Below are 20,255 nucleotides of genomic sequence, written 5' to 3' on the forward strand. Positions count from 1 at the left end.
ACAGAACATGCGCGCACCATTCCAGCATCCGGCAACAATGCACAGGTAGTCCAGTGTCCAACAGAGCATGCGCGCACCATTCCCGCATCCAGCAACAATGCACAGGTAGTCCAGTGTCCAACAGAGCATGCGCGCACCATTCCAGCATCCGGCAACAATGCACCAGTAGTCCAGTGTCCAACAGAGCATGCGTGTACCATTCCAGCATCCGGCAACATGTGTGTCCCCCAACATCCCGCTGTCCAGTGGCACATGTGCGCCTGGACATTCCAGTGTGGTGACCTTTCAGGCATGGAGCGAGGCCAAAGGGATTAAAAAAATGAAGGTGACACAGTACTTCCCCTTATGGCTCCCACAGGTCTGGATAGGCCAGACAGATCTGGAAATAAATAATTCATAATAAAAAATAATTACAGAATAAGAAGTACAACCACCACAGATAGGAAGTACTGAGTAAATCTGTAAGAAATGGCTGCTTTGTTTTTGTTTTTGTTTAACATGAGAAACGTATTGAGTATCAGCAGTTTCACTTGGTTCTATAGAATCTCTTTGGAGCCCAGTGAAAGGAGGACTCTGGAAAGGCCTCGGTGTGGATGGGAGCCTCTCCCTGTGTGGACAAGCATCCCCCGGGCTGCCCAGAGCTGAAGCAACCCCACTGTGCCTACGCCTGCACAATTGCTACCTCCTGTCTATACATGATCTCCAAAAAGTGCCCTCAAATGGGTCTGCTCCTAACTCATTCCCTGTCAGTTCAAGGAAACTTCACCACTCCCCATCCCCCACCCCCTACCCCAACCCTGCCCCTCCAGCTTCAGGGAAAGCCTGTCATCAGGCAGAAGGGTCCTGAAATGCAGGCCCTGCCCTTTCCACTAGTCTAAGGCAAAACACCCTCCCTGGTCCTCAGCCCACACGGCCCCAGGCCACACTCCCTGAGCACTTGCCCTCTTCTCCCAGTGCCAGGCAGGTGCCTTCCAGCCTACCCAGCCTTGGGCTGTGTCAGGATCTACCAAGGGCTTGTTAAGCTCACACGGCTGGGCTCTGATGGCTCCTTGCTGATCCAGGAGGTCTGGGGTGGGGCCTGAGGATGTGCATTTCTAGCAAAATTCCCTGGGATGTTGAATGTGCTGGTCCACATTTTGAGAACCACTGCTGAAATCTGTTGCATCTTAAAAGCAAGATGAAAGGAAAGGGCCACAATCTCTGGCCCATCCTGCTTCTCTGATCTCCCTCTTCACCCCTTGGGCATTTCCACACATGCTACTGGCTTCTTTCCTCAACCCTGTGCCATCCACTCTGTCCCCTGGCCAACATCCTCTAGCTGGCACCATGTCATGTTGGGGTACCAGGGTGGAGACCCTTGGTCTCTGTGGCCATTGACTTTATTACTTGCCAACTTGGCTGGGCCACCATGCCCAGATACTGGGTCAACTGCTATGTTAGATGTCTCTGTGAAGCTATGTTTAGATGAGATTGGCACTTATGTCAGTAGGCTGAGTAAAGCGTGTGACATAATGTGGGTGGGCCTCACCCAATCCATCAAGGGCCTTGAGAGAAAAAGACAGAGGTTCCCTGAGGAAGAGGGAGCTCTGCCCCCAGACGGCCTGGACTGCAACCCAACTCTCCCCAGTCCCCGGCTGCCCCTGGCCTGCTGATTCTGGACCTTCCAACACCCACAATTTCAGGAGCTGATTTGTTAAACTAAGTCTCTCTTTCTCTCTAGCTCTGTCAAGTCTTTATTCTGCCTCAAATTATAGCACAAATGATGCCATCTTTCCATAAAAATCATGTAACTCTTGCCTAAAGAACGACTGTCACCATTCCACCTGGCATTAGGGAGCACTGGGCACTCCAGGCACCTGCCAGATGCTTCCCACGCTGTAAACTATTGGTCTTCACAGAGAGCTGGGAAAAGCCCTGTTTTTAGCATTTTACAGAATATGCAGAGAGGTTCAGCGACTTGCCCCAGGCCACACAGGGGCACAAAGATGCAGACCTGTGGTGTCTGTAGTGTTGCAAGGGGAATGGCATCCACAAAGTTCCCAGCAGATAGACCCAGGACACTTACGTAAGGTCCCAAGCCGTGTGTCCCAAGGGACGGCTTTCTTTCCATCCCTGGCTCGGTGTCTCTCCCAGGAACCAGAGGCGCTCCAGGAGGGAGGCTGAAGGTAACGCGACACCTGGATACCAAACATCCTCATAGCGACCGACCTTTCTGGATGATCAGCCACAAAGCGGAGGTGAGAACTGGCAGCTGGAGCAGGCAGGGCCAGGCTCCCAGAGCCAACCCCAAGGCTAGGGGAGCAGGGCTATGGAGGAGCACAGTGGCCCCAGCCACAGAAGGGAAGGCATAGGTGTTTTCTGCACAGCCTCACTCCACGTCTTGGGAGGGGAATCAGAGAGGGTGGAGACTGGAAAAGGACTGTGAGGAAATTCACAAGCTCATCGTGACTGGGAGAGCCCGGCGGGATAACACCCAGCATGTCAGGAATGCACTGAAGCCGTGGCCCCAGAAATCTAGAAACGAACCCTCAACTCCGGACAACCAGGGCTGGCTCTGAGGTGCAGCACTGAGCAAGGCTGGTGGCTCCTGCCCGCCCAGAGCTCACGCTGCAGCAGAGGTGACGTGGCACCTGGGTATGTGATGGCCTCCATGTGGTGACGGGAGGGCACCTGCTGGCACCTCCCCCTCGGGGTCCAGTGTGACGTGTGAACAGGTCCCTGTGTCCCAGCAGTGAGCAGGTCCTGGTCCATACACGGACGACTGAAGGACTGCACTTCTGAAGTGGGGGACAGGGAGGGGAGGGGCGGGAGAGGAAGGAAGAGGAGGAGCTGCTGGACTTCTGACTTTTTTGTACCTTTGCAGGGCAAGGAAGTCTGGAATTCACATTAACATAAACTATAAATGCAGAATCAGTTGATAAGGACAGTTAGTGAGGAGATGGTCTTTTGGGGATAAAATCTGGCAGGATTGCTGACCTGGACTCCATCATCTAAAGTTCTCACACACAAATGACCATTACATTTTGATACATAAAACAAGTAACTTAATATGTATTTTTGTCTGACTACAAAATCATTGCATTCACTTTGGAAAATACAGAAAATAAAAACAAAATACACTTTAACAGCATCACCTAGAGGTCCTTTTATCCTTCTGATGCCTTTTTATACAAAACTGTAACATCAATGTATATTCTTTGTAACAAATTTTTCACTCAAACGTTTTTTCATGATGCTACTCGTCTGCATGATTTTAAGTAGCTGGGTGAATATTTCCTGGGACGTGTGTTTCAGATTTTAATCAGGTTTTCTAGTGATTCTTGGCTGTCATAAACACTGGCAAAGAAACACACAGGCAGCTCCTTTTCTCACATCTGATTGTCTCTCAGGGTTAATTTCCTACAAGTAGAGGTACAGACCAAAGGGTATGGCTATTTTAAAGTTTCCGAAATCCGTACATGAGTTTTATATGTGCGTGTTATGGTAACGTGCATCCACGCGAGCAGACACAGGGCGCTGTGGGATTCTGCACCTTGTTCCTCGGCAGGGGGTCCCTGTCACAGGGAGTATCATGATGGGCTCACGCCATCCTGGGGGCAGCCCGGGTACTGCTTGGATGGGTTTGTTTGGTTAAAAAACAAAAGGCAAACTCACTTTAGCTAGAGACCATTTGCCTGCATGGTGGGGAGAGCTGCTCCTGAGGCAAGAACCACAGCTCAAAGCTTGACATCAGTGTGGGCAACTGTAGAACCTGGGGCGCCGGGGCCGCCTCAAGGGAATCTCAAGAGTCGCCGCCGTGGGCAGGGGCCATCCGAGATGGGCTATGCACTGCCCCAGCTGGGACCCTCCGTCCCCCGCAACCCTGCGCTGAGGTGCACTGCAAGTGGACGCCGTCTCCTCCCAGACAGCCTGGTTAACCCAATCTCTCTCAGTTACATCGAATGTGTCAGATCCCCATCCACAACCCTTCCAGTGGGGGCTGCAGGCCAAGCCTCTGTGAGTCCCCTGCGTCCCTGGGGTGGAATCCCTGAGGCCTGGAGCAAGCGGGTGGTTGGTGTGGCTGTGTACACCGGAGCCAGTGGAGGAGCCACCCTGCCTCTGCCAGCTTCTGGGGAGCCAGCACCCTTGACTGTGGCCCGACCCAGCTGCGAGCCTGTCTCCCCGTATCTCTCCCCATCTTCCATGGACACCAGTGGCTGGATTATGGTTCCTACTCCAGGGCGACTCCATCTGAGCTTATGCATCTTCAGAGGCAGCGGCCCCACCTCCACAAGGCCACACCCACAGGCACTGGGGGTCAGAACTCAACACATCTTTTCAGGGACGCAATTCTACCCACAATAGCAGGACAGGCTACGGAGCAGCCACATGCACGACTGGCTGTAGACACGGGTGCAGGGAGGTGAGTGGCGAGGGTCCTTGCTGACCGACCTGAGGTTCCACCTGGTGCCTATCCCGGTCCCCACACAAGTCATTCCCTCCTAGCCATGCCCTGCTGTGGAGTCCTGAGCAGAGAGCTCTGAGGAGCTGTGGAGGCTCAGTGACCCTTGCCCCACTCTGATGCCAGGCCCCAGGATCCTGGCCAGGAGAAGCACGCTCAGACCCTGTTGGATGAGGAGCAGGAATCTGCTGCATAGAGAAAGAGTTCCTTCAAAAGCAACTTTAGATTCCACGAGACGTGCCTGGGCCCCAGGTTGGCAGGAGGACGTGAAAAGACAGCAGCATTCCCTACTGAGAGTGGCAGAGGTAGGTGGGAGCTATGGACCCTTTCAGAGGGGATGTCTGTGCCCAGGGCAAAGCTGAGTCAGGCATGAGAGAAGGCTACCATGACAGATCTGGCACCAGCCTGAAATATTCCAAAACGTCTTCGTCCACCTCCCAGAGCTCCAGGGCCAGACAGGTTCTCACTCACAGGCCCCACCCCTTCAAACATCTTTTAGCTGCTCAGAGAGGGGAAGCACACCCTGCGTCGGGACAGGCCAGATGCTTGGTGAGAAGTGGGTACCAATGGGATTCTTCTTGGAAGAGCCAAAAATGAAGGCAAAGATGCCTAGATTCTGGGTTCAGCAAACTACTGTGTGTTGAAGGCATCAGCTCCCTGGGGGGTTCCCCTCCCACCTGTACCCTGGAGAAAGAGGCAGAGCCTGTGCACACAGCAGGCTCCTTCCTCATACCCTCTCTGAGTAGGGGTTGGGGCCTTCCCTCCCAGAGCCTGGGGGGAGGTCTTGGGAGAACAGCTCAGCAGCTGGGGCCTTCAGGGGTTTTGCTCCAGAGTTAGGGCTGTGCTTTGCCCAGCAGCCCTGAGCTGAAGGAGAGGGAGTGCCTGATTGCTGCAGTCTGGGCAAGAAGGGTCTGTCCATGCTGTCAGGTGTGAAGGCTGCACTGGCCAGGGACCAGGCCTGAGCACCAGGGATGTGGCCACCAACTGGGTCAGCTAGAGGTGAGGCCCACCCCCATGGCCAGCTCCTCACAGTACAGCAGGCCTGGCCAACACCACATGGGGACCGCAACCCACCCACACATGCAGGCCTCCGAGGAGACAGCACAGCCTCACTAGACGGTAAGTCCACATGTGTGTTTGTATGTGTGTGTGCATGTGTGTGAACATGTCCGTGTGTACATGTGTGTATGTGCATGTGCCTGTGTGTGTGCATGCATGTGTGTGAGCATCCGTGCCTACACATGTGAGCATGTCTACATGCAAGTGTGTGTGCATGTGTGAGCGTGACTGTGCATGCGTGTGTACCTGTGTGAGCATGTTTGTGCGTGCGTGTGTGTGCATCTCTGCATGCACAGGTGTGAGCATGTCTGCATGAATGTGTGTGCATGTCTGTGCATGTGTGTGTGCATGCCTGGGTGTGAGCCCGTGTGAGCGTGTTTGTGTGTGCATATGTGTGTGCATGTCCCCTTGCTGTGCAACGGAGAAGCTGGCACAGGGCAGAAACTGGAGGAGGTAGGTGAGTGAGGAGCACAGCGGGAGGGTGAGGGTGAGGGTGAATGAGCGGCCTCTCATGGTCACCGCAAAGCAGGAGACCCCTCTGATTCTGGACCCCAGCAGGCCATCCATCAGTGGCCTCTCCTGGGCTGGGGCGAGGACTCAGTGTCACAGGAAGCACCTTCTGGAAAGACCTGAACTAGAAGGACAGAGGGGCTCACTGAGGGTGACCACAGCTCCCAGGAAGTTAACAGTGGGGATGCCCTTAACAGCCCAGCTATATATGTGACCACGGATATGGGAAGGAGGGCCGCAGGTCCCGGCCAGGCCATGGCAGGAAGGGCCTCAGGAGGGGTGGGCGCTGGCCTGGGCCTTGGACCCCACACCAAGCCCACAGCAGCAGGAAGGGAATGGCAGACCTGGGGAAGTCATCCTGGACTATCCAGGAGATCCAGGGTCATCCCAGGATCCTTCCAGCAGGGCAGCGGGAGGCTCAGGCAGGGAGGAGATGTGAGGATGGATGCAGGGGTCTGAGTGGTGCGGCCATGAGCCCAGGAATGCGGGCAGCACCTGGGGCTGGAGAGGGCAAGGAAAGGATTCTCCCTGGAGCCTCCAGCAGGGACTAGCCCTGCTCACACGCTGGTGTTAGAACTTCTGGCCTCCAGAGCTATAGACCATGAATGCGTGTGGTTAGCCACTGTTTGCAGTGATCTGTCAATTGCAATAGGAAACTGACACAGTCCTGGACACTGAAACCCCAAAGCCTCCCTTCCCCAGAATGATGGCCTATGCCGCCGCCTCGGAGAGAAACTCCAGCATCCATCACACCCACGTTTCAATGAAACAACCAAAATGAGCAGGGGACAAGGCAGTCTGCTGGGGTTTAATGTGTCCCCCAAAGGTCATGTGTGGGAAACCTCACCCCCAATGCCGCCGTGTTGGGACGTGGGGCCTAAGAAGAGGTGACCAGGTCTGAGGACCCTGCCCTCGTGACTGGACAAGTGCTGTTTTAGTTTTGAGAGCAAGCTTGGCCCCCTCTCGGGCTCTCCGCTCTCTTGCCTTCTCTGCTGTCTCGCCAGGTGATGCTGTCGCTTGGGAAGACACAGCTCAGGGGCCCTCACCAGATGCAGCTCCTCAGTCTTGGGCTTCCAAGCCTCTAGGACCATGAGCCAAATAAATTTCCATTGTGTGTAAACTACCCAATCTGTGATACTCTGTTACAGCAGCAGAAAACAGACTAAGACGCAGCCTCTGAGGGCAGGCGTCCAGGACAGAAGACCTCTGCCCTGAAGTTACTGAGGGACCTCGGTGACGCAGACACCTCGGCCCCAGCCCGACGCGTGAGGACAGAGGGCCTTCTCCACACCTGCAGGAGGGGCTGTTGCCGTCACAGACAGAACAGGCTTCAGTGTGTCTACTGCGCATCTCCCACGATGGAGACATGCACGAGCATTCAGAAAGCCTCGTGAGCCTGTGTGCACTCCAAATATTCTAAATTCGGTTTCCAGCACCTGTGCGTTGCTGCTGAGGACACACCACGCCAGGCCACCATGCAGCCTGGTTGCCGTGGGCGTGTGCTGCACGTGGGCTGCTACCAATAATTTGCTTTTGGGTTTCGACATCCGCTTGCCAACAGATACTCCCCTCTGTCGATGCCGGGGGATGAGCTGTTCCCTCTAATAGGGAGAAAATCTAACCTAGAGCTGAAACCCATGGAAACACGGAGAATACCTTTGAACAGCTCAGACCTAGACAGCCGTGGACAGGATCCTCTGTCCTATTGTTCTGTGAGCTGCCGGCAGTTTTCCCCCCAGGATGACCCACCTCCCTCACTGGAGGAACAAAGCACACTATGTTCTCGAGAAGGAACAGCTTCCCAGAGAGAGGAAACCCCTAAATACAGAGGCCGTGCCAGAGAGTAAGGAGAACACACTTGTTCTGAAACAAAGGACCCACTGAAGTCACACCATGTCCGAGAAATTCTCGATGAGAGCTCCAGATGGCAGGATGTATAATATAAATATAACTGACACGCCAACTGCTGGGGCTGGAGTGGAGAGACTCGGAGGACAGGGTGGTGAGGGAGAACGTTACGAGGCTGATCCCAGCACAATTCATTAAATTCTTTCTAAAAGAAAAACTAGAAGAAAAAAGCATAAGGTATGTCTTGAACAAGCAGAATTGGTAAAAACAAGACTTTAAAAATTAAACTAGAACTTTTCAGATAAAAACCTCCAGGTTAACATTTATCCACAGTACCACTGCCAGTCATTTGGGATGTGACGTTCATTCTGTGCGTAAGGAAGTTTCTGGAAGAGGCATAGCAGCCACAGGAGGCCTCTGCTTTTTCTGCGGGACCCGGGTGCTCTGTGAGTGGAGGTGCAGCCGTCCTCCCGCCCTGGCTTTGCTTGCAGGGCAGCTGCTATATTCATGGCTCTCCCACGATCCATCCAGACCCTGCGCGAGAGGGTCTCAAAGTCACCTTGAGCCTCCAGGTGCTCTTAGCCCCAGGGCAGAACCTGGAATCCCACCAGGAGGTGCCTGGCACACATATCCCACATGTGAGCAGGGCTGGGGGCGTTCCAGGCCTGAGGAGCCGTGTGAGGAGAGGCCCCAGGGATGTAATGAAGGCACAGGAAGTAAGAAACCCTAGGAGACAGCAAATGGTCCCTGCGGTCAGCCTGGGCGTGCACCGGGCAGGTGGCCAGGAAGGAATGATGCATTTCACGGAAATGAGGAAGGTGAGTCAGGATGGAACCTTGTCTCGGGTGGGTCAGGGGTCAGTCTTCAGCCCAGCCACCCAGTCGGACCCTCGCCGGGGGCTGTGCGGGGGTCGTGTGGGTGTGGCTGATTAATACCTGCAGTCAGCTGGCTCCGAGGGGAGCATGTGCCCCTCCACAGTGGGCTGGGCCTCATTCAATCCCTGCATGGCCTTAAGAGAACAGAACAGGGTCCCCTGGAGAAGCGGACACCTGCCTGCAGACTGTCACATGGAAATCCCACCTGAGTCTCCAGCCTGTGTCTGTACTACTGAAGTCAGACACGCCAGCCGCACAATTGCCTAAGCCAGCCCACGATACGGCGCACACAGAGGAACCACGCACGTCCACGCTTCTCCTAAGGTTCTGCGTCTCTGAGAATGCGGCAGGCCTGGTCTCGAGAGCCCAGGAAGAGCTTAAAGTCTTTATTTGCTGCCACATGAGGCATCAAGGAAAGAGAAATACATCTACAAACTGGCATCTGAGGAAGACTGACGGTGATGGCTGGGGAATGTCCCAGTTAAAGGGAGTCAGAAGAGTTGGATGCTGAATGTGAAGAAATTTTAGGAAGATCTAACCAAGTTACTTTGCTTAGCTTCCCTTTGTGTATATACAACATTGATGGCAAAAATGTGAATAAGTCAAATAGAGCTCTTTGAGTATAAAATAAAAACTAAGTGATAAAATTAAATTCACTTTCTTTGAGTTGCTCAAAGCATTATTCTAAATGAAATATATATTAATTAACTTCACAAAAGTCATCCACCAAAGCAGTATTCCCACATTAGGATACACGTGGTGGAAGAAGAGACTACAAGGGTCACAGGTTAGCAGTAACTTAAGTTATAAAAGCCCATGAAAATGAGATATTGTAATAAAAACACACAGAAATATATGTAATACATAAACCACATTCTACTTCATGAACAAAGAAATCAATAAAACAAAAACCTAACTGGAATAAGACCTTGAAACAGCATGACTGGCCACGTCTATCTGGCGAGGAAGCGTGGCATGGAGTCCAGAGTGGAAGCTCCAGGACCTCGGCCCCTCATCTGCAAAACAAGATTAAACCAGGGTGGTAAGATCCTAAATCTCCACCGTTCTATGTAGAAAGTGGGCCAAAAAGTCCAAAGCCTCTACAGTTCGGAGCCATCACAGCTGACTGCTGCTGACTGATGAGTACACATGTGAACTCCATTTCTGAAAATACTGCGTCCTCTAAAAGGAAACAGGGGGCCCCGGAAAATGCCGAGCATTGACCGCCTGTGCTGTGATGGCATTTATAAGCGCAGCCCCTGCTGAGCTGAGCGTACTGTCTGTGAGCAGCGGGGGCTGGTGGGGGAGGATTCTTCCATTCGTGCAGTTCAATTAGAGCTCTCCAGGGTCACATTAATAGATAATCCACCATTATCCTTTGCTCTCGGGGGCCGCCTGTAAACAAGGCTTTGCACACAAAATCACAAAGCCATCACAAGAACGACACGCAGTAGCCACCGCTCCTCGCAGCCATGAGGTGGGCAGAAACACACATGTGCTTCTAACACAGGCACCAACGGCAGAATGTGACCAGATCTGGGTATCGAATGCCTTCCCGGCTGTAAGGACAAAGGCTTGGTCTACTCGGAGCTGATGAAATCCGGAGATGTCCTAGGAAATGCATGTGAAGTTTGATAGGAAAACCTTGTCGTGTGTCCTGGTCAGGGGAGTTTAAGGAGTGTGAGACTGTAGACACAACAGGCCTGCATTCCCGGGAGACCTGGCCTCAAAGTGGACAACCGCGAGGCTGGGCCTGGATGCGCCTGGCAGGGAGTCACCTCTGTGGCCACCCTCACCGCAGCAGCAGCAGACGCTGCACTGTGCAGGTCTGCATCCGGCCACTGTCCCAGCAGCATGAGAGCTGCAGCCGCTGGCAGGGAGCTGTGCACCGTCCTCCAGTGTCCTCTGAAGACTCTGGCTCCTCATATCTGTGGGCCAGATGCTTGCAAACATTACCCGATTTTAACAATGAATTTTATAACTGTATCGGGGTCCTGTTACACTATCAGTGAATCTCTTTAAACAGTGAGGTTTCAGAGTGTCATTACTACTTAATTCTCGGAATGGAATTTTCATGAGCCTTTTTCAGGCCGTATTTCTTGATGTTTTGGCTCTAAAAAGATGATCGGGGTATAGAACAAATGCAGGTTTTAAGTACGATATTTTTTAAAAGGTGTAACTTTTTTTTTTTTTTCAACCTGGATTTCTGGCAGAAGGAAGCTGCTGCATTGATATTTAGCTGCTCCCTTGACTCCAGGACCCTCCCGTCATCCCTGTGCCTGCACCCAGGCTTTGCAGCACAGACCAGCCTCTGTGGACCAGAGATGCCCTCCCAGGCCAGCCCCACAAGCACGGCTCTCGAGGCACAGCCCACGGCACGGCCTCCACGCAGTTTGCCATTTTGGCTCTTTGTTAATCATGCCTCCTGGGAAAAAAGAAAACTAAATCAATACTCTGACATCCAGGCTTGATTTCTACATTTCAAATACTGAAAGGAAACCACATGAAAAGCCAGAGGGAAGATTGCCTCTGGCCCCTGGGTGTGGCATCCGTCCTCTGGGACTAAATGCAGTGTCTAAACGCTGGCAACCTGAGCTGACGTTTATTCTCCAACGTTTCTGGGGATTTCCTGGGTATCTATATTTTAAAGGCACCCACATCCAGGATGTGTGTAGGTGGCCACTCTCTGACAGCAGACAAGCCCTCGATCCTAGCTTCCACACTCAAAGCTCGCAAAATGCTGAGCACAGGGGCTCTTTTGGGGAACAGCCTCCAGCGCAGTCTGCCTTAAGGCAAAGGGGTTCAGAGTTTGGGTCCCAGAGTCACCTGCCTGGGTTCCAATCCCAGTTATCAGGGGTGACTCTGAGGGAGTTACTCAATCTCTCTGCCTCAGTAGCCCCATCTGTAAAACAGGATCACAAAGTCCCCACCTTGTGGGTTATTTTGAGGATTAAATTCATATAATTGATTTGAACAGTAACCTGGCACGTGGTGAGCATTAAATAAATATCAGCCAATGCCACATTGTTCAGAGAATCAGAACCTGAATGCAAAATGGGCCATGGAAATAGCCACACCCAATCAGAGACGTCAGGTGCAGCTCCCGTGTCTCCGTTTGCTGGTAGCTTCCTGAGGGGCTGCTGGGAGCCTCTGGCTACTGCCTAAGAGACCCAGGACGGAGGGTTGGGTTCCACTCATCCTGCTTTGATGCAGGTTTGGGACATGTGAGGCCTCCTCTGTGTGAGACACTTCATGCTGGTGACCCAGCACTGAGCAATGGGATGGGGTCCCCATCTCACGAAGCCCCTCATTCCTCTCCTGCTGCCTCCGACAGCTTTCCCTCGGGTCCCTGAGTCCCCTGAGAGGCTATTCCTGGGACCAGGGTCCCGGCCATGTTGCCCATCACTCAGCAGAGCTCCGGAGGTCTGATGCATGCAAGCATCCATGTCACCAATGGCAAACCATCTACATTAAACTGTGGCTGCTGGATTCCACCATAGCGGGAACCTGCAGCCACAGCCATCATGACCAGCTCACCCTAAACAGCATGAGTTCCCATGGCTCCCGCAGGCCCCCCAGATGCTGGACTTGCTCCACAGATGACAGCAGGAAGGTGTAGCACATACAGCTCTAAATATTCAGGATTGCTTTTCTCTTTTCACAACAAAGTAGCAACTAGGAGAACCTGCTATTTACACAGCAATGTGCCAAGCTCCATAAAGAACACAAAAAGCACCCCAGGGGTTCTGGAGCAGCTGTTCTCCACCATGGGGCAGGTTAGAGCCACTGGGGCTAAAAACACCCTGAACCCACCCATGCCCCCTCAGGAGCCAGTCAGAGCCCGGTGGGAAGAGCCCACTGAGGGCCATGGCACAGAGGGAGGCTCGCTCCAAGCAAAGCAGTCATTCCAGGCAAACCCTCCTCTGGTCTCACCCTGTGGACTCCACGAAGTTCGAGGGATAGTGAAGTTAAATCAGGAGGGAGTGAGAATCACCGCGGGGCCTCCACCTCGCGATGAGAAGCAGCCTCAACAGCACGTCAGGACGCAGCCGGCAGGAGCCAGGGATGCTCCTCCTCGGGGTTTCAGGAAAGGGTGGCGGCCTCGGCCACTTTCCAGCCCCAGGAGGTGTCCTGGAGCAGGGAGGAGGCGTATGGGCAGGTGAGAAGGCTCAGGTGAGAAAGCCCAGGACAGTGCTTGGTGGGCAAAGCTGGGCACACGTTCTCTTCTCATGGGGTTTTGTGTGAGGCCCAGAAATAGGAGTTCCAGGGAGACAGAGCAGGCCCCAGGCTCCAGGCCACCTCCCCTCTCCTTATGTGACAAGACAAACGCGTAGCAAGCCCCAGGATGAGTGCACATTCCACAACGGCCTCACCTCACTTCGCAACATCGGGCACAAGATCAACAAACAAAATGACATTCTGAGGGTAGCGGTGCACAAGCCAAGCCCAGCATGCCACAGCATTCTCCCAGCAGATAGTTCTTGCAGGGAAGTCGGTCACGTAGAGACCCTTTACCCAACCTAGACACTCATATGCGACCTGGAAACGTGCAGGGGGAGGAGAAGTGAGGCAGCGAGCGCTCACAGGTGGGGCCCTAGCAGCCTCCTCATCCTCCCAGCCTTTGCCCTCTGACCTAGCCCCTCCCAGGTGGCTGAACACTCCTGTCAGGCTGGGGTCTGGCTGGCGTCAGGCTCAGCCCCAGGTCTGTGCTTCCCCTGGGCAGGGAGGGCTCTGACGCAGGACCAAGGCAGGCCTGGCCTCAGGTGGCTGGGAACCCAGGTCAGCCAGGGGGCAGACACAACATAGACTGAACTGGTCTCCTGCCCAGGCCCCTAGAACCACCGACCACAGGTGAAGTCTGCAGGCGGGATCCTTCCCACCCCTGCTTTCTGCCTGACCTTTGTTCCTGCCTCCGCAGAAGTAAATTACGTGGAACACAGCAGACACTGCGGTCTTCGAGCTCCCACCACCCTTGGCAGATCTGTGGCTCCATGCACACCTGTTAGCGGGTTTTTGAGAGGGGAGTGGACACCATGTCAATTCAGCACCAGTGACCACCTCTCACCGAGGAGCCCGTCCTCGCAGCTGTGCTGTTGTCTGGGCCACGTTCCCCTGGGAGCTCCTTCAGTGAGAAGGGGGCCAGGCAACCCCACCCACCCTTTGTCCACAGGGGCTGGAGGAGGAGGACGCCAAGGCTGACACAGTTGTCAGATGGCCAGCGCTTCCCCACATTCCTACAGAAAAGCAGACCTGGAAATGTACCTTCCAGTTCACCAAAAACACACCAAGTAAATACTGATTCCAAAACAGTGCTTCAAGCAAGGGAAGCCTGTGTTTATTTAACTCTTGAAGTAAACAGAGGCCATTTCACTCTCTCCAGGAGGAGTGGGACCCAAGTCCAGTCCGCAGGACAGAGGATCCCCCAGAAGCAGCAGTCCTCGGGCCCACCCCATTTAGACCTTCTGAGAACCAACCGCCCCCCGTATAAACAGTCCATTCCCAAAATGGGCATTTAGTGTCACCTGCTTTGTGGCTGATCACATGGGGTGCCCCGCGTCTTTGGCCAGTGGCTGTGATATTTTGGTGGAGAGGAAGCTGGAACAATGGACACCCTGGGACCATAAAACACCAGGTTTTGGGAGCTTCAGCACAGTGGCGCCTGAGTGCTGACGCAACCCATGCTGCGTTCCTGCTCCACATGACTTCAGTCCCAAACAGCAAATGTTGGGGACATGCCAGTTTCTAGTTAGCTGGCATTCATTGCCCTGTTTAGAAATTTACTAATAGTAATGCATTTACCCTTCATTTGATCACTTATTTTCAACTTTCAGATTCTCCCCACCAGATATTCACCAATATCCAAACAATCCACAGACTATTGAAAAGGTAAAGAGAAGGAAGGCAAAGTTATTCAGATTCTAAACACTTGGGGTCCTCATTTTGCCAAGAGGATCCAGTGACTGGTCTGTGGGAGACCCAAGCATTTGAAGAAAACAGAGATTCCTCCTTGCCTCTCCTTTAGAAGGAGGTGGTTGGCAGGAAATCGCGAGGCAGCAAGTTCACAATCACATTGGGATCCCCAGAAAACAAACCTGCCACTTGAGACATCCCTGGGCCACCCACACCCACCTGGCTGGAGGGAGAGGTGGGGCTCTAAGTTCTCTGAACCTGAACCAGAGGAGGCTTCAGTCCAGGCTCACAGAGAGCAGGAGGGAGCCCGAAGCACAGTGTAGCCTGCTGCCTTCCACCTCCCTCTGCCCGGTTCTGCGTATTTGAACACACCTGATTCAACCTTAGAACTGTTATTTATTCAAGCCTTAACTGGGAGGCAGTGTTTCAAAGGCTCAACACCAAGGTCACTGAAATTGAATTAACCTACCCTGACATCTAATTTAAACTTTTAGATCTGGACCTGCAAATCCGAAGCAAATATTGATTTTAAGTCAGTCAAGGTCATAGTTCCCTAAAAGGAAAGCCCTTTTCCCTCTTCCCACTTCACATGATTCTACATATTGGTAAAGCCCTCATCATGCAGTGCATATATGTGGGTTTGTCGACAAAGAGTGAATAGGTGTGAAATGATTTTTCTTGTTTAGATAACTGTAGGTTCACATGCAGTTGTGAGAAACAGTAAACAGAGACCTTGTATACTGTTTTCCTCCAGGGGTAGCATCCTGTCAAACTATAGCACATGACTGCAGCCAGCATACTGACATGGATGCAGCCAGACCTGGACTGCCTCCACCCATAGGACCCTCTTGTGACCCCTCCTGGACACACCCACATTCCTCCCAGACCACCCCTTGTCGACCTGCAACCACTGAACCATTCTCCACAGCTACACTTTTGCCATTTCAAGAATGTTATGTAAACGGAATCATACAGTAATCTTTTGGAATTGGCCTTTTTCACGCAGCATAATTCTCTGGAGAGTTCATTCAGGTTGTCACAGGTATCAATAGTTCATGGTGCGGACGTACAATTTAACATTTCACCCACCGAAAGACATTTGGGTTCTTTCCAGTTTTTCACTATGACAAATAAACAATATAAACATTCATATGCCTGTATTTATGTGAACATAAATTTTGATTTCTCTGGGATAAATTCCCAGGAGTGTAATCGCTGGGTCATATGAGAGTTGCGTATTGTGTTTTAAAAGAAACTGCTAAATTGTTTCCAAAGTGGCTATACTATTTTCATTCCCACCAGCAACTTATGAGTCACCTAGTTTAGCCACATCCTTGCCAGCATTCAAAAGACAGTGGGGCACTGTCTTTTATCTTAGCTCTCCTGAGGGTGTGCAGTGGTACCCAGGCCTTGCACTTCTCCACTGGCTGCTATTGACTGACACCTTTCCGTGGGCTCTTCTGCCATCACTGTGGCATCTTTGGTGGAATGTCTCTATGTCTGTTGCCCATTTTCTAAGTGTATTGTTTGTTTTTCTACTGGTGAGCTTTCAGATTTCTTCATCCTTTATCAACTATGTGGTTTGCACATATTTCCTTCAGTTTGTAGCTCGTCTTTTCATCCACTTCATTGGTTCTTTCACAGAGTATAAGTTTTCTTTTTTTTTCTTTTTTTTTTTTTTGAGGCGGAGTCTCGCTCTGTCACCCGGGCTGGAGTGCAGTGGCCTGATCTCAGCTCACTGCAAGCTCCGCCTCCCGGGTTCCCGCCATTCTCCTGCCTCAGCCTCCGGAGTAGCTGGGACTACAGGCGCCCGCCACCTCGCCCGGCTAGTTTTGTATTTTAGTAGAGACGGGGTTTCACTGTGTTAGCCAGGATGGTCTCGATCTCCTGACCTCGTTATCCGCCCGTCTCGGCCTCCCAAAGTGCTGGGATTACAGGCTTGAGCCACCGCGCCCGGCCACAGAGCATAAGTTTTCAATGTTGGTAAGATCTCATCTATCAATTTTTCCTTTTATGGATCATGCTTTTGGCATCAAATCTAAGACCTCTTTGTTCAGCTTTAGGTCCTAAGTGTTGTCTTATATATATATATATATATATATATATAGTTTTTTTTTTTTTTTTTTTTGAGAACGGAGTCTCGCCTCCTGTCGCCGGGCGGGTGGCAGTGGCCGATCTCAGCTCACTGCAAGCCTCTGCTTCCCGGGTTTACGCCATTCTCCTGCCTCCCAGCCTCCAAAGTAGCTGGGACTACAGGCACCGCACCTCGCCCGGCTAGTTTTTTTTTTTGGTAATTTTTTTTTTTTAGTAGAGACGGGTTCAACACATGTTAGCCCAGGATGGTCCTCGACTCCTGACCTCGTGACCCGCACGTCTCGGACCTCCCAAAGTGCTGGGATTACAGGCTTGAGCCACCGTGCCCGGCTTCTACTATATTTTTTTCCTAAAACTTTTATAGTTTTATATTTCATGTTTTAATTTGTAATTCATTGTTAGAACTTGTAATTCTAATATAAGATGTAAAACTTAGCTCATGCTTCTTTTGTCTCCCTGTGGACATCCAATTACTCCAGCACTATTTGTTGAAAAGACTATCTTTCTTCCACTGAACTGATTTTGCATCTTTGTCAAAAATCAGTTGGGCATATTTGTGTGGGTCTGTTTCTGAGCTCTCTGTTCTGTTCTACTATCTTTCAGGCTGCCCAGGACCACACTACCCTGATTACTGTGGCAATAATAAGTCCTGGGATTGGGGAGAATGATTCCTCTCACTTTATTCTCCTTTTCCAAGATTGATTTAGGTATTCTAGCTCCTCTGACTTTCCATACAAATTTTAGGATACTCTTGACTATATCTACAAAAAAATTATGTTGGGATTTTGATAAGAATTCTGTTCATCTGTTTGAGGAAAACTGACATCTTTAGTATATTTTGTCTTCCAATCCTTGAATGTGGTATGCCTCTCCATGCATTTAGATCTCCCTTGATTTCTCTCATCAGCATCATGCAGTTTCCAGCACAAAAGTCTTGTACATGTTTGACTGAATTTACACTTGTGTGTTTTTTTTTTTTTTGGTAATTTTAAGTGGTATCGTATTTTTTATTTTGGTGTCCATAATTTTGGTATTTATGCTATATAAAGACAATTGATTTTTCTATGTTTATCTTGTATCTTGCAACCTTTTTGAACTTGCTAGCTTTAGGAGTTGTTTGTTTTTTTGTAGAATCCTTGGGATTTTATAATCAGATGATCATGCCATCTGTAACTAGAGACTGTTTTAATTATTTCGTTCCAATCCATATGCTTTTTATTTCCTTTTCTTGATTCATTACACTAGCTAGAACTTCCAGTACAATGTTGAATAAGAGCGACGAAGGCAGACAACCTTACCTTGTACCTGATATTATGGAGAAAGTATACAGTTTTCACCATTTAGTGTCATGTTAGTTGTGGGTACTTTTTGTAGGTAGCCATTAATAAGTAAGACGGTCCCCCTCTACTCCTATCTGTCCTAGAGTTTCTTTTTTTTTTTTTTTATCATGTGTGTTAAATTTTGTCAAATACTGTTTCTGCACTGGTTGATATGATTATATTATTTTTCTCCATTAGTTTATTAATATGGTAGATTACACTGATTAATTTTCAAATATTGATCCAGCTTTGCATCCTTAGTATAAACCCAAACTTGGTCATGGTGGATAAATCTTTTTACCTATTGCTTAAATATATTTACCAATATTTTGTTATGGGCTTTTGTGTTATATTCATGAGGGATATTGGTCAGTAGCTTTCTTTCTTGTTTTTGTCTGGTTTTGGTGTCAATGTAATACTGGCTTCATGAGATAACTGAGAAGTATTGCTTCCTCCTCTATTTTTTGGAAAATATTGTGTAGAATTGGTGTTAGTTTTTTAAATGTTTGGTAGAATTCTTTAGAAAAACCATCTGGGCCTGAAGATTTCTTTTTTGAAATTACTAATTTAATGTATTTAATAGCTATAGGGCTATTCAATGATCTACTTCCTATTGGGTGAGTTGTGGTAGTTTGTGCTTTTTCAGAAAGTAGTCCAACTTGTCTAAGTTGTCAAATTAATGTGTATACAGTTGTTTGTAGTTTTTCCCCTTATTATCCTTTTGATGTCTGCAGAGTCTGCAGTGATACCTCTGGGGAGTCTCGCTCTGTCACCCAGGCTGGAGTGCAGTAGCACAATCTTGGCTCACTGCAACCTCCACTTCCCAGGTTCAGGCAATTCTCCTGTGCCTCATGAGTAGCTGGGACTACAGGTGCATGCCACCATGCCTGGCTAATTTTTGCATTTTTAGTAGAGACGGGGTTTCACCATATTGGTCAGGCTGGTCTTGAACTCCTGACCTCAGGTGATCCACCCACCTTGGCCTCCCAAAGTGCTGAGATTACAGACATGAGCCACCACGCCCAGCCACTTTTCTGTGTTTTATTTCCTTGATTTCAGTTATTTCCTTCCTTCTGCTTTTTCTTTGGGTTTATTTTGCTCTTCATTTTCTAGAGAGGTAGAAAAGAAGCTCCTGAGGTAGAAGCTGAGATTGATTTGAGACTTTTCCTATTTTCTAATGCATGCATTTCAGTGCTAAAAATTCCCCTCTCAGTACTGCTTTAGCTGTGTTCCATAAATTTTGATATGCTATATTTTCATTTTCCTTGTTACAAAGTGGCAAAAAACTTTACTGAATTGTGCCCATGTTCTAGGACTTTGTGGAAGACAGAGCTTAAGAGTAGTGATTTGGCAGAAGAAATCTCTAAGCAGAAAAGTATTCAGAATAGTTTTCCTTAACTGCTTATGGTAAAATTTGAGAACAGAAAATTATTTAAGGACAAAATTTATAATTAAAAGGGAAGCAGAATATAAAGATTTGAAAATTCTCAGCTTGGACATGTAAAGAACAACAAAGAGTATTTAGGGAAGAAAACCAACGGTGTGGCCTAGTTTCATAAGGAGATTAGCATGGATAGAAGGAAGCCTGGTGTTATTCATAAAGATTATGAAATAATGAATCCAAGGGCATTTTGGAGATCTTCAGGGCTACCATGCCCAACACAGCACAGAACAGTTTAGGGAGAGAAGCCCAGGACACCCACGCAACCTCACTGCCCCCATCTGAGGTCTCTATTCTCTACATTCTGGCACAGCATTCCTTGGTCACACAGCTATAGCTCAGGTGTTCAGAGGACGCAAGCGGTGATCCTTGGCAGAGTCCACGTGGTGCTAATTTTGCAGGCACAAAGAGTGCAAGAGCTGTGGGGGCATGGCTTTCTCCTCCACCTAGATTTCAAAGTATGCTGTGGATAGCGTGGGTGCCCCGGCAGAGTCTTGTTGCAGGGACAGAGCCATCACAGAGAGTCTCCACCAGGGCAATGCCTAGTGCAGCTGTGGAGGTAGGGCCACCCCTGAGACTCCAGACCTACCGAGCCACCCGTGTGTAGCCCTAGCTTAGGAGAACTGCTGAGGTGAACTGAGCCAGCAACCCATGGGGGCAGGGCTGCCTGAGACCTGGGGTGCCCAACCCCAACCCAGGGTGTCCAGAAGGTGGGGCATGGAGTCAAAGATAATTCGGCAGCCTCAAGATTTAATGTT

General features: G+C 50.3%; 1 protein-coding gene and 1 long non-coding RNA gene across 6 annotated transcripts in view; one reads left to right on the top strand and one right to left on the bottom strand.

The window, feature by feature from the left end:
* MCF2L (MCF.2 cell line derived transforming sequence like) overlaps nucleotides 1–20,255 on the bottom strand; it is a 200,410-nt gene that overhangs the window by 135,541 nt on the left and 44,614 nt on the right. The window contains exon 1 of one of the 5 annotated variants that reach the window (XM_017861787.1): nucleotides 2,066–2,762. The exons of the other annotated variants lie outside the window; for them this stretch is intronic. Coding sequence (XP_017717276.1) covers nucleotides 2,066–2,198 — 133 coding nt within the window. The 5' untranslated portion in view covers nucleotides 2,199–2,762. Of the gene's footprint in view, nucleotides 1–2,065; nucleotides 2,763–20,255 lie in introns of those variants that run through there. 5 annotated transcript variants of the gene reach the window in all.
* LOC108521819 (uncharacterized) lies at nucleotides 2,871–9,362 on the top strand. Its single transcript, XR_001883289.1, has 3 exons — nucleotides 2,871–4,746; nucleotides 5,369–5,560; nucleotides 7,159–9,362. It is a non-coding gene; the product is annotated as an uncharacterized LOC108521819 (long non-coding RNA).

Source organism: Rhinopithecus bieti, unplaced genomic scaffold, assembly GCF_001698545.2.
Source record: "Rhinopithecus bieti isolate Rb0 unplaced genomic scaffold, ASM169854v2 scaffold_62034, whole genome shotgun sequence".
Classification (NCBI taxonomy): Eukaryota; Metazoa; Chordata; class Mammalia; order Primates; family Cercopithecidae; genus Rhinopithecus; species Rhinopithecus bieti.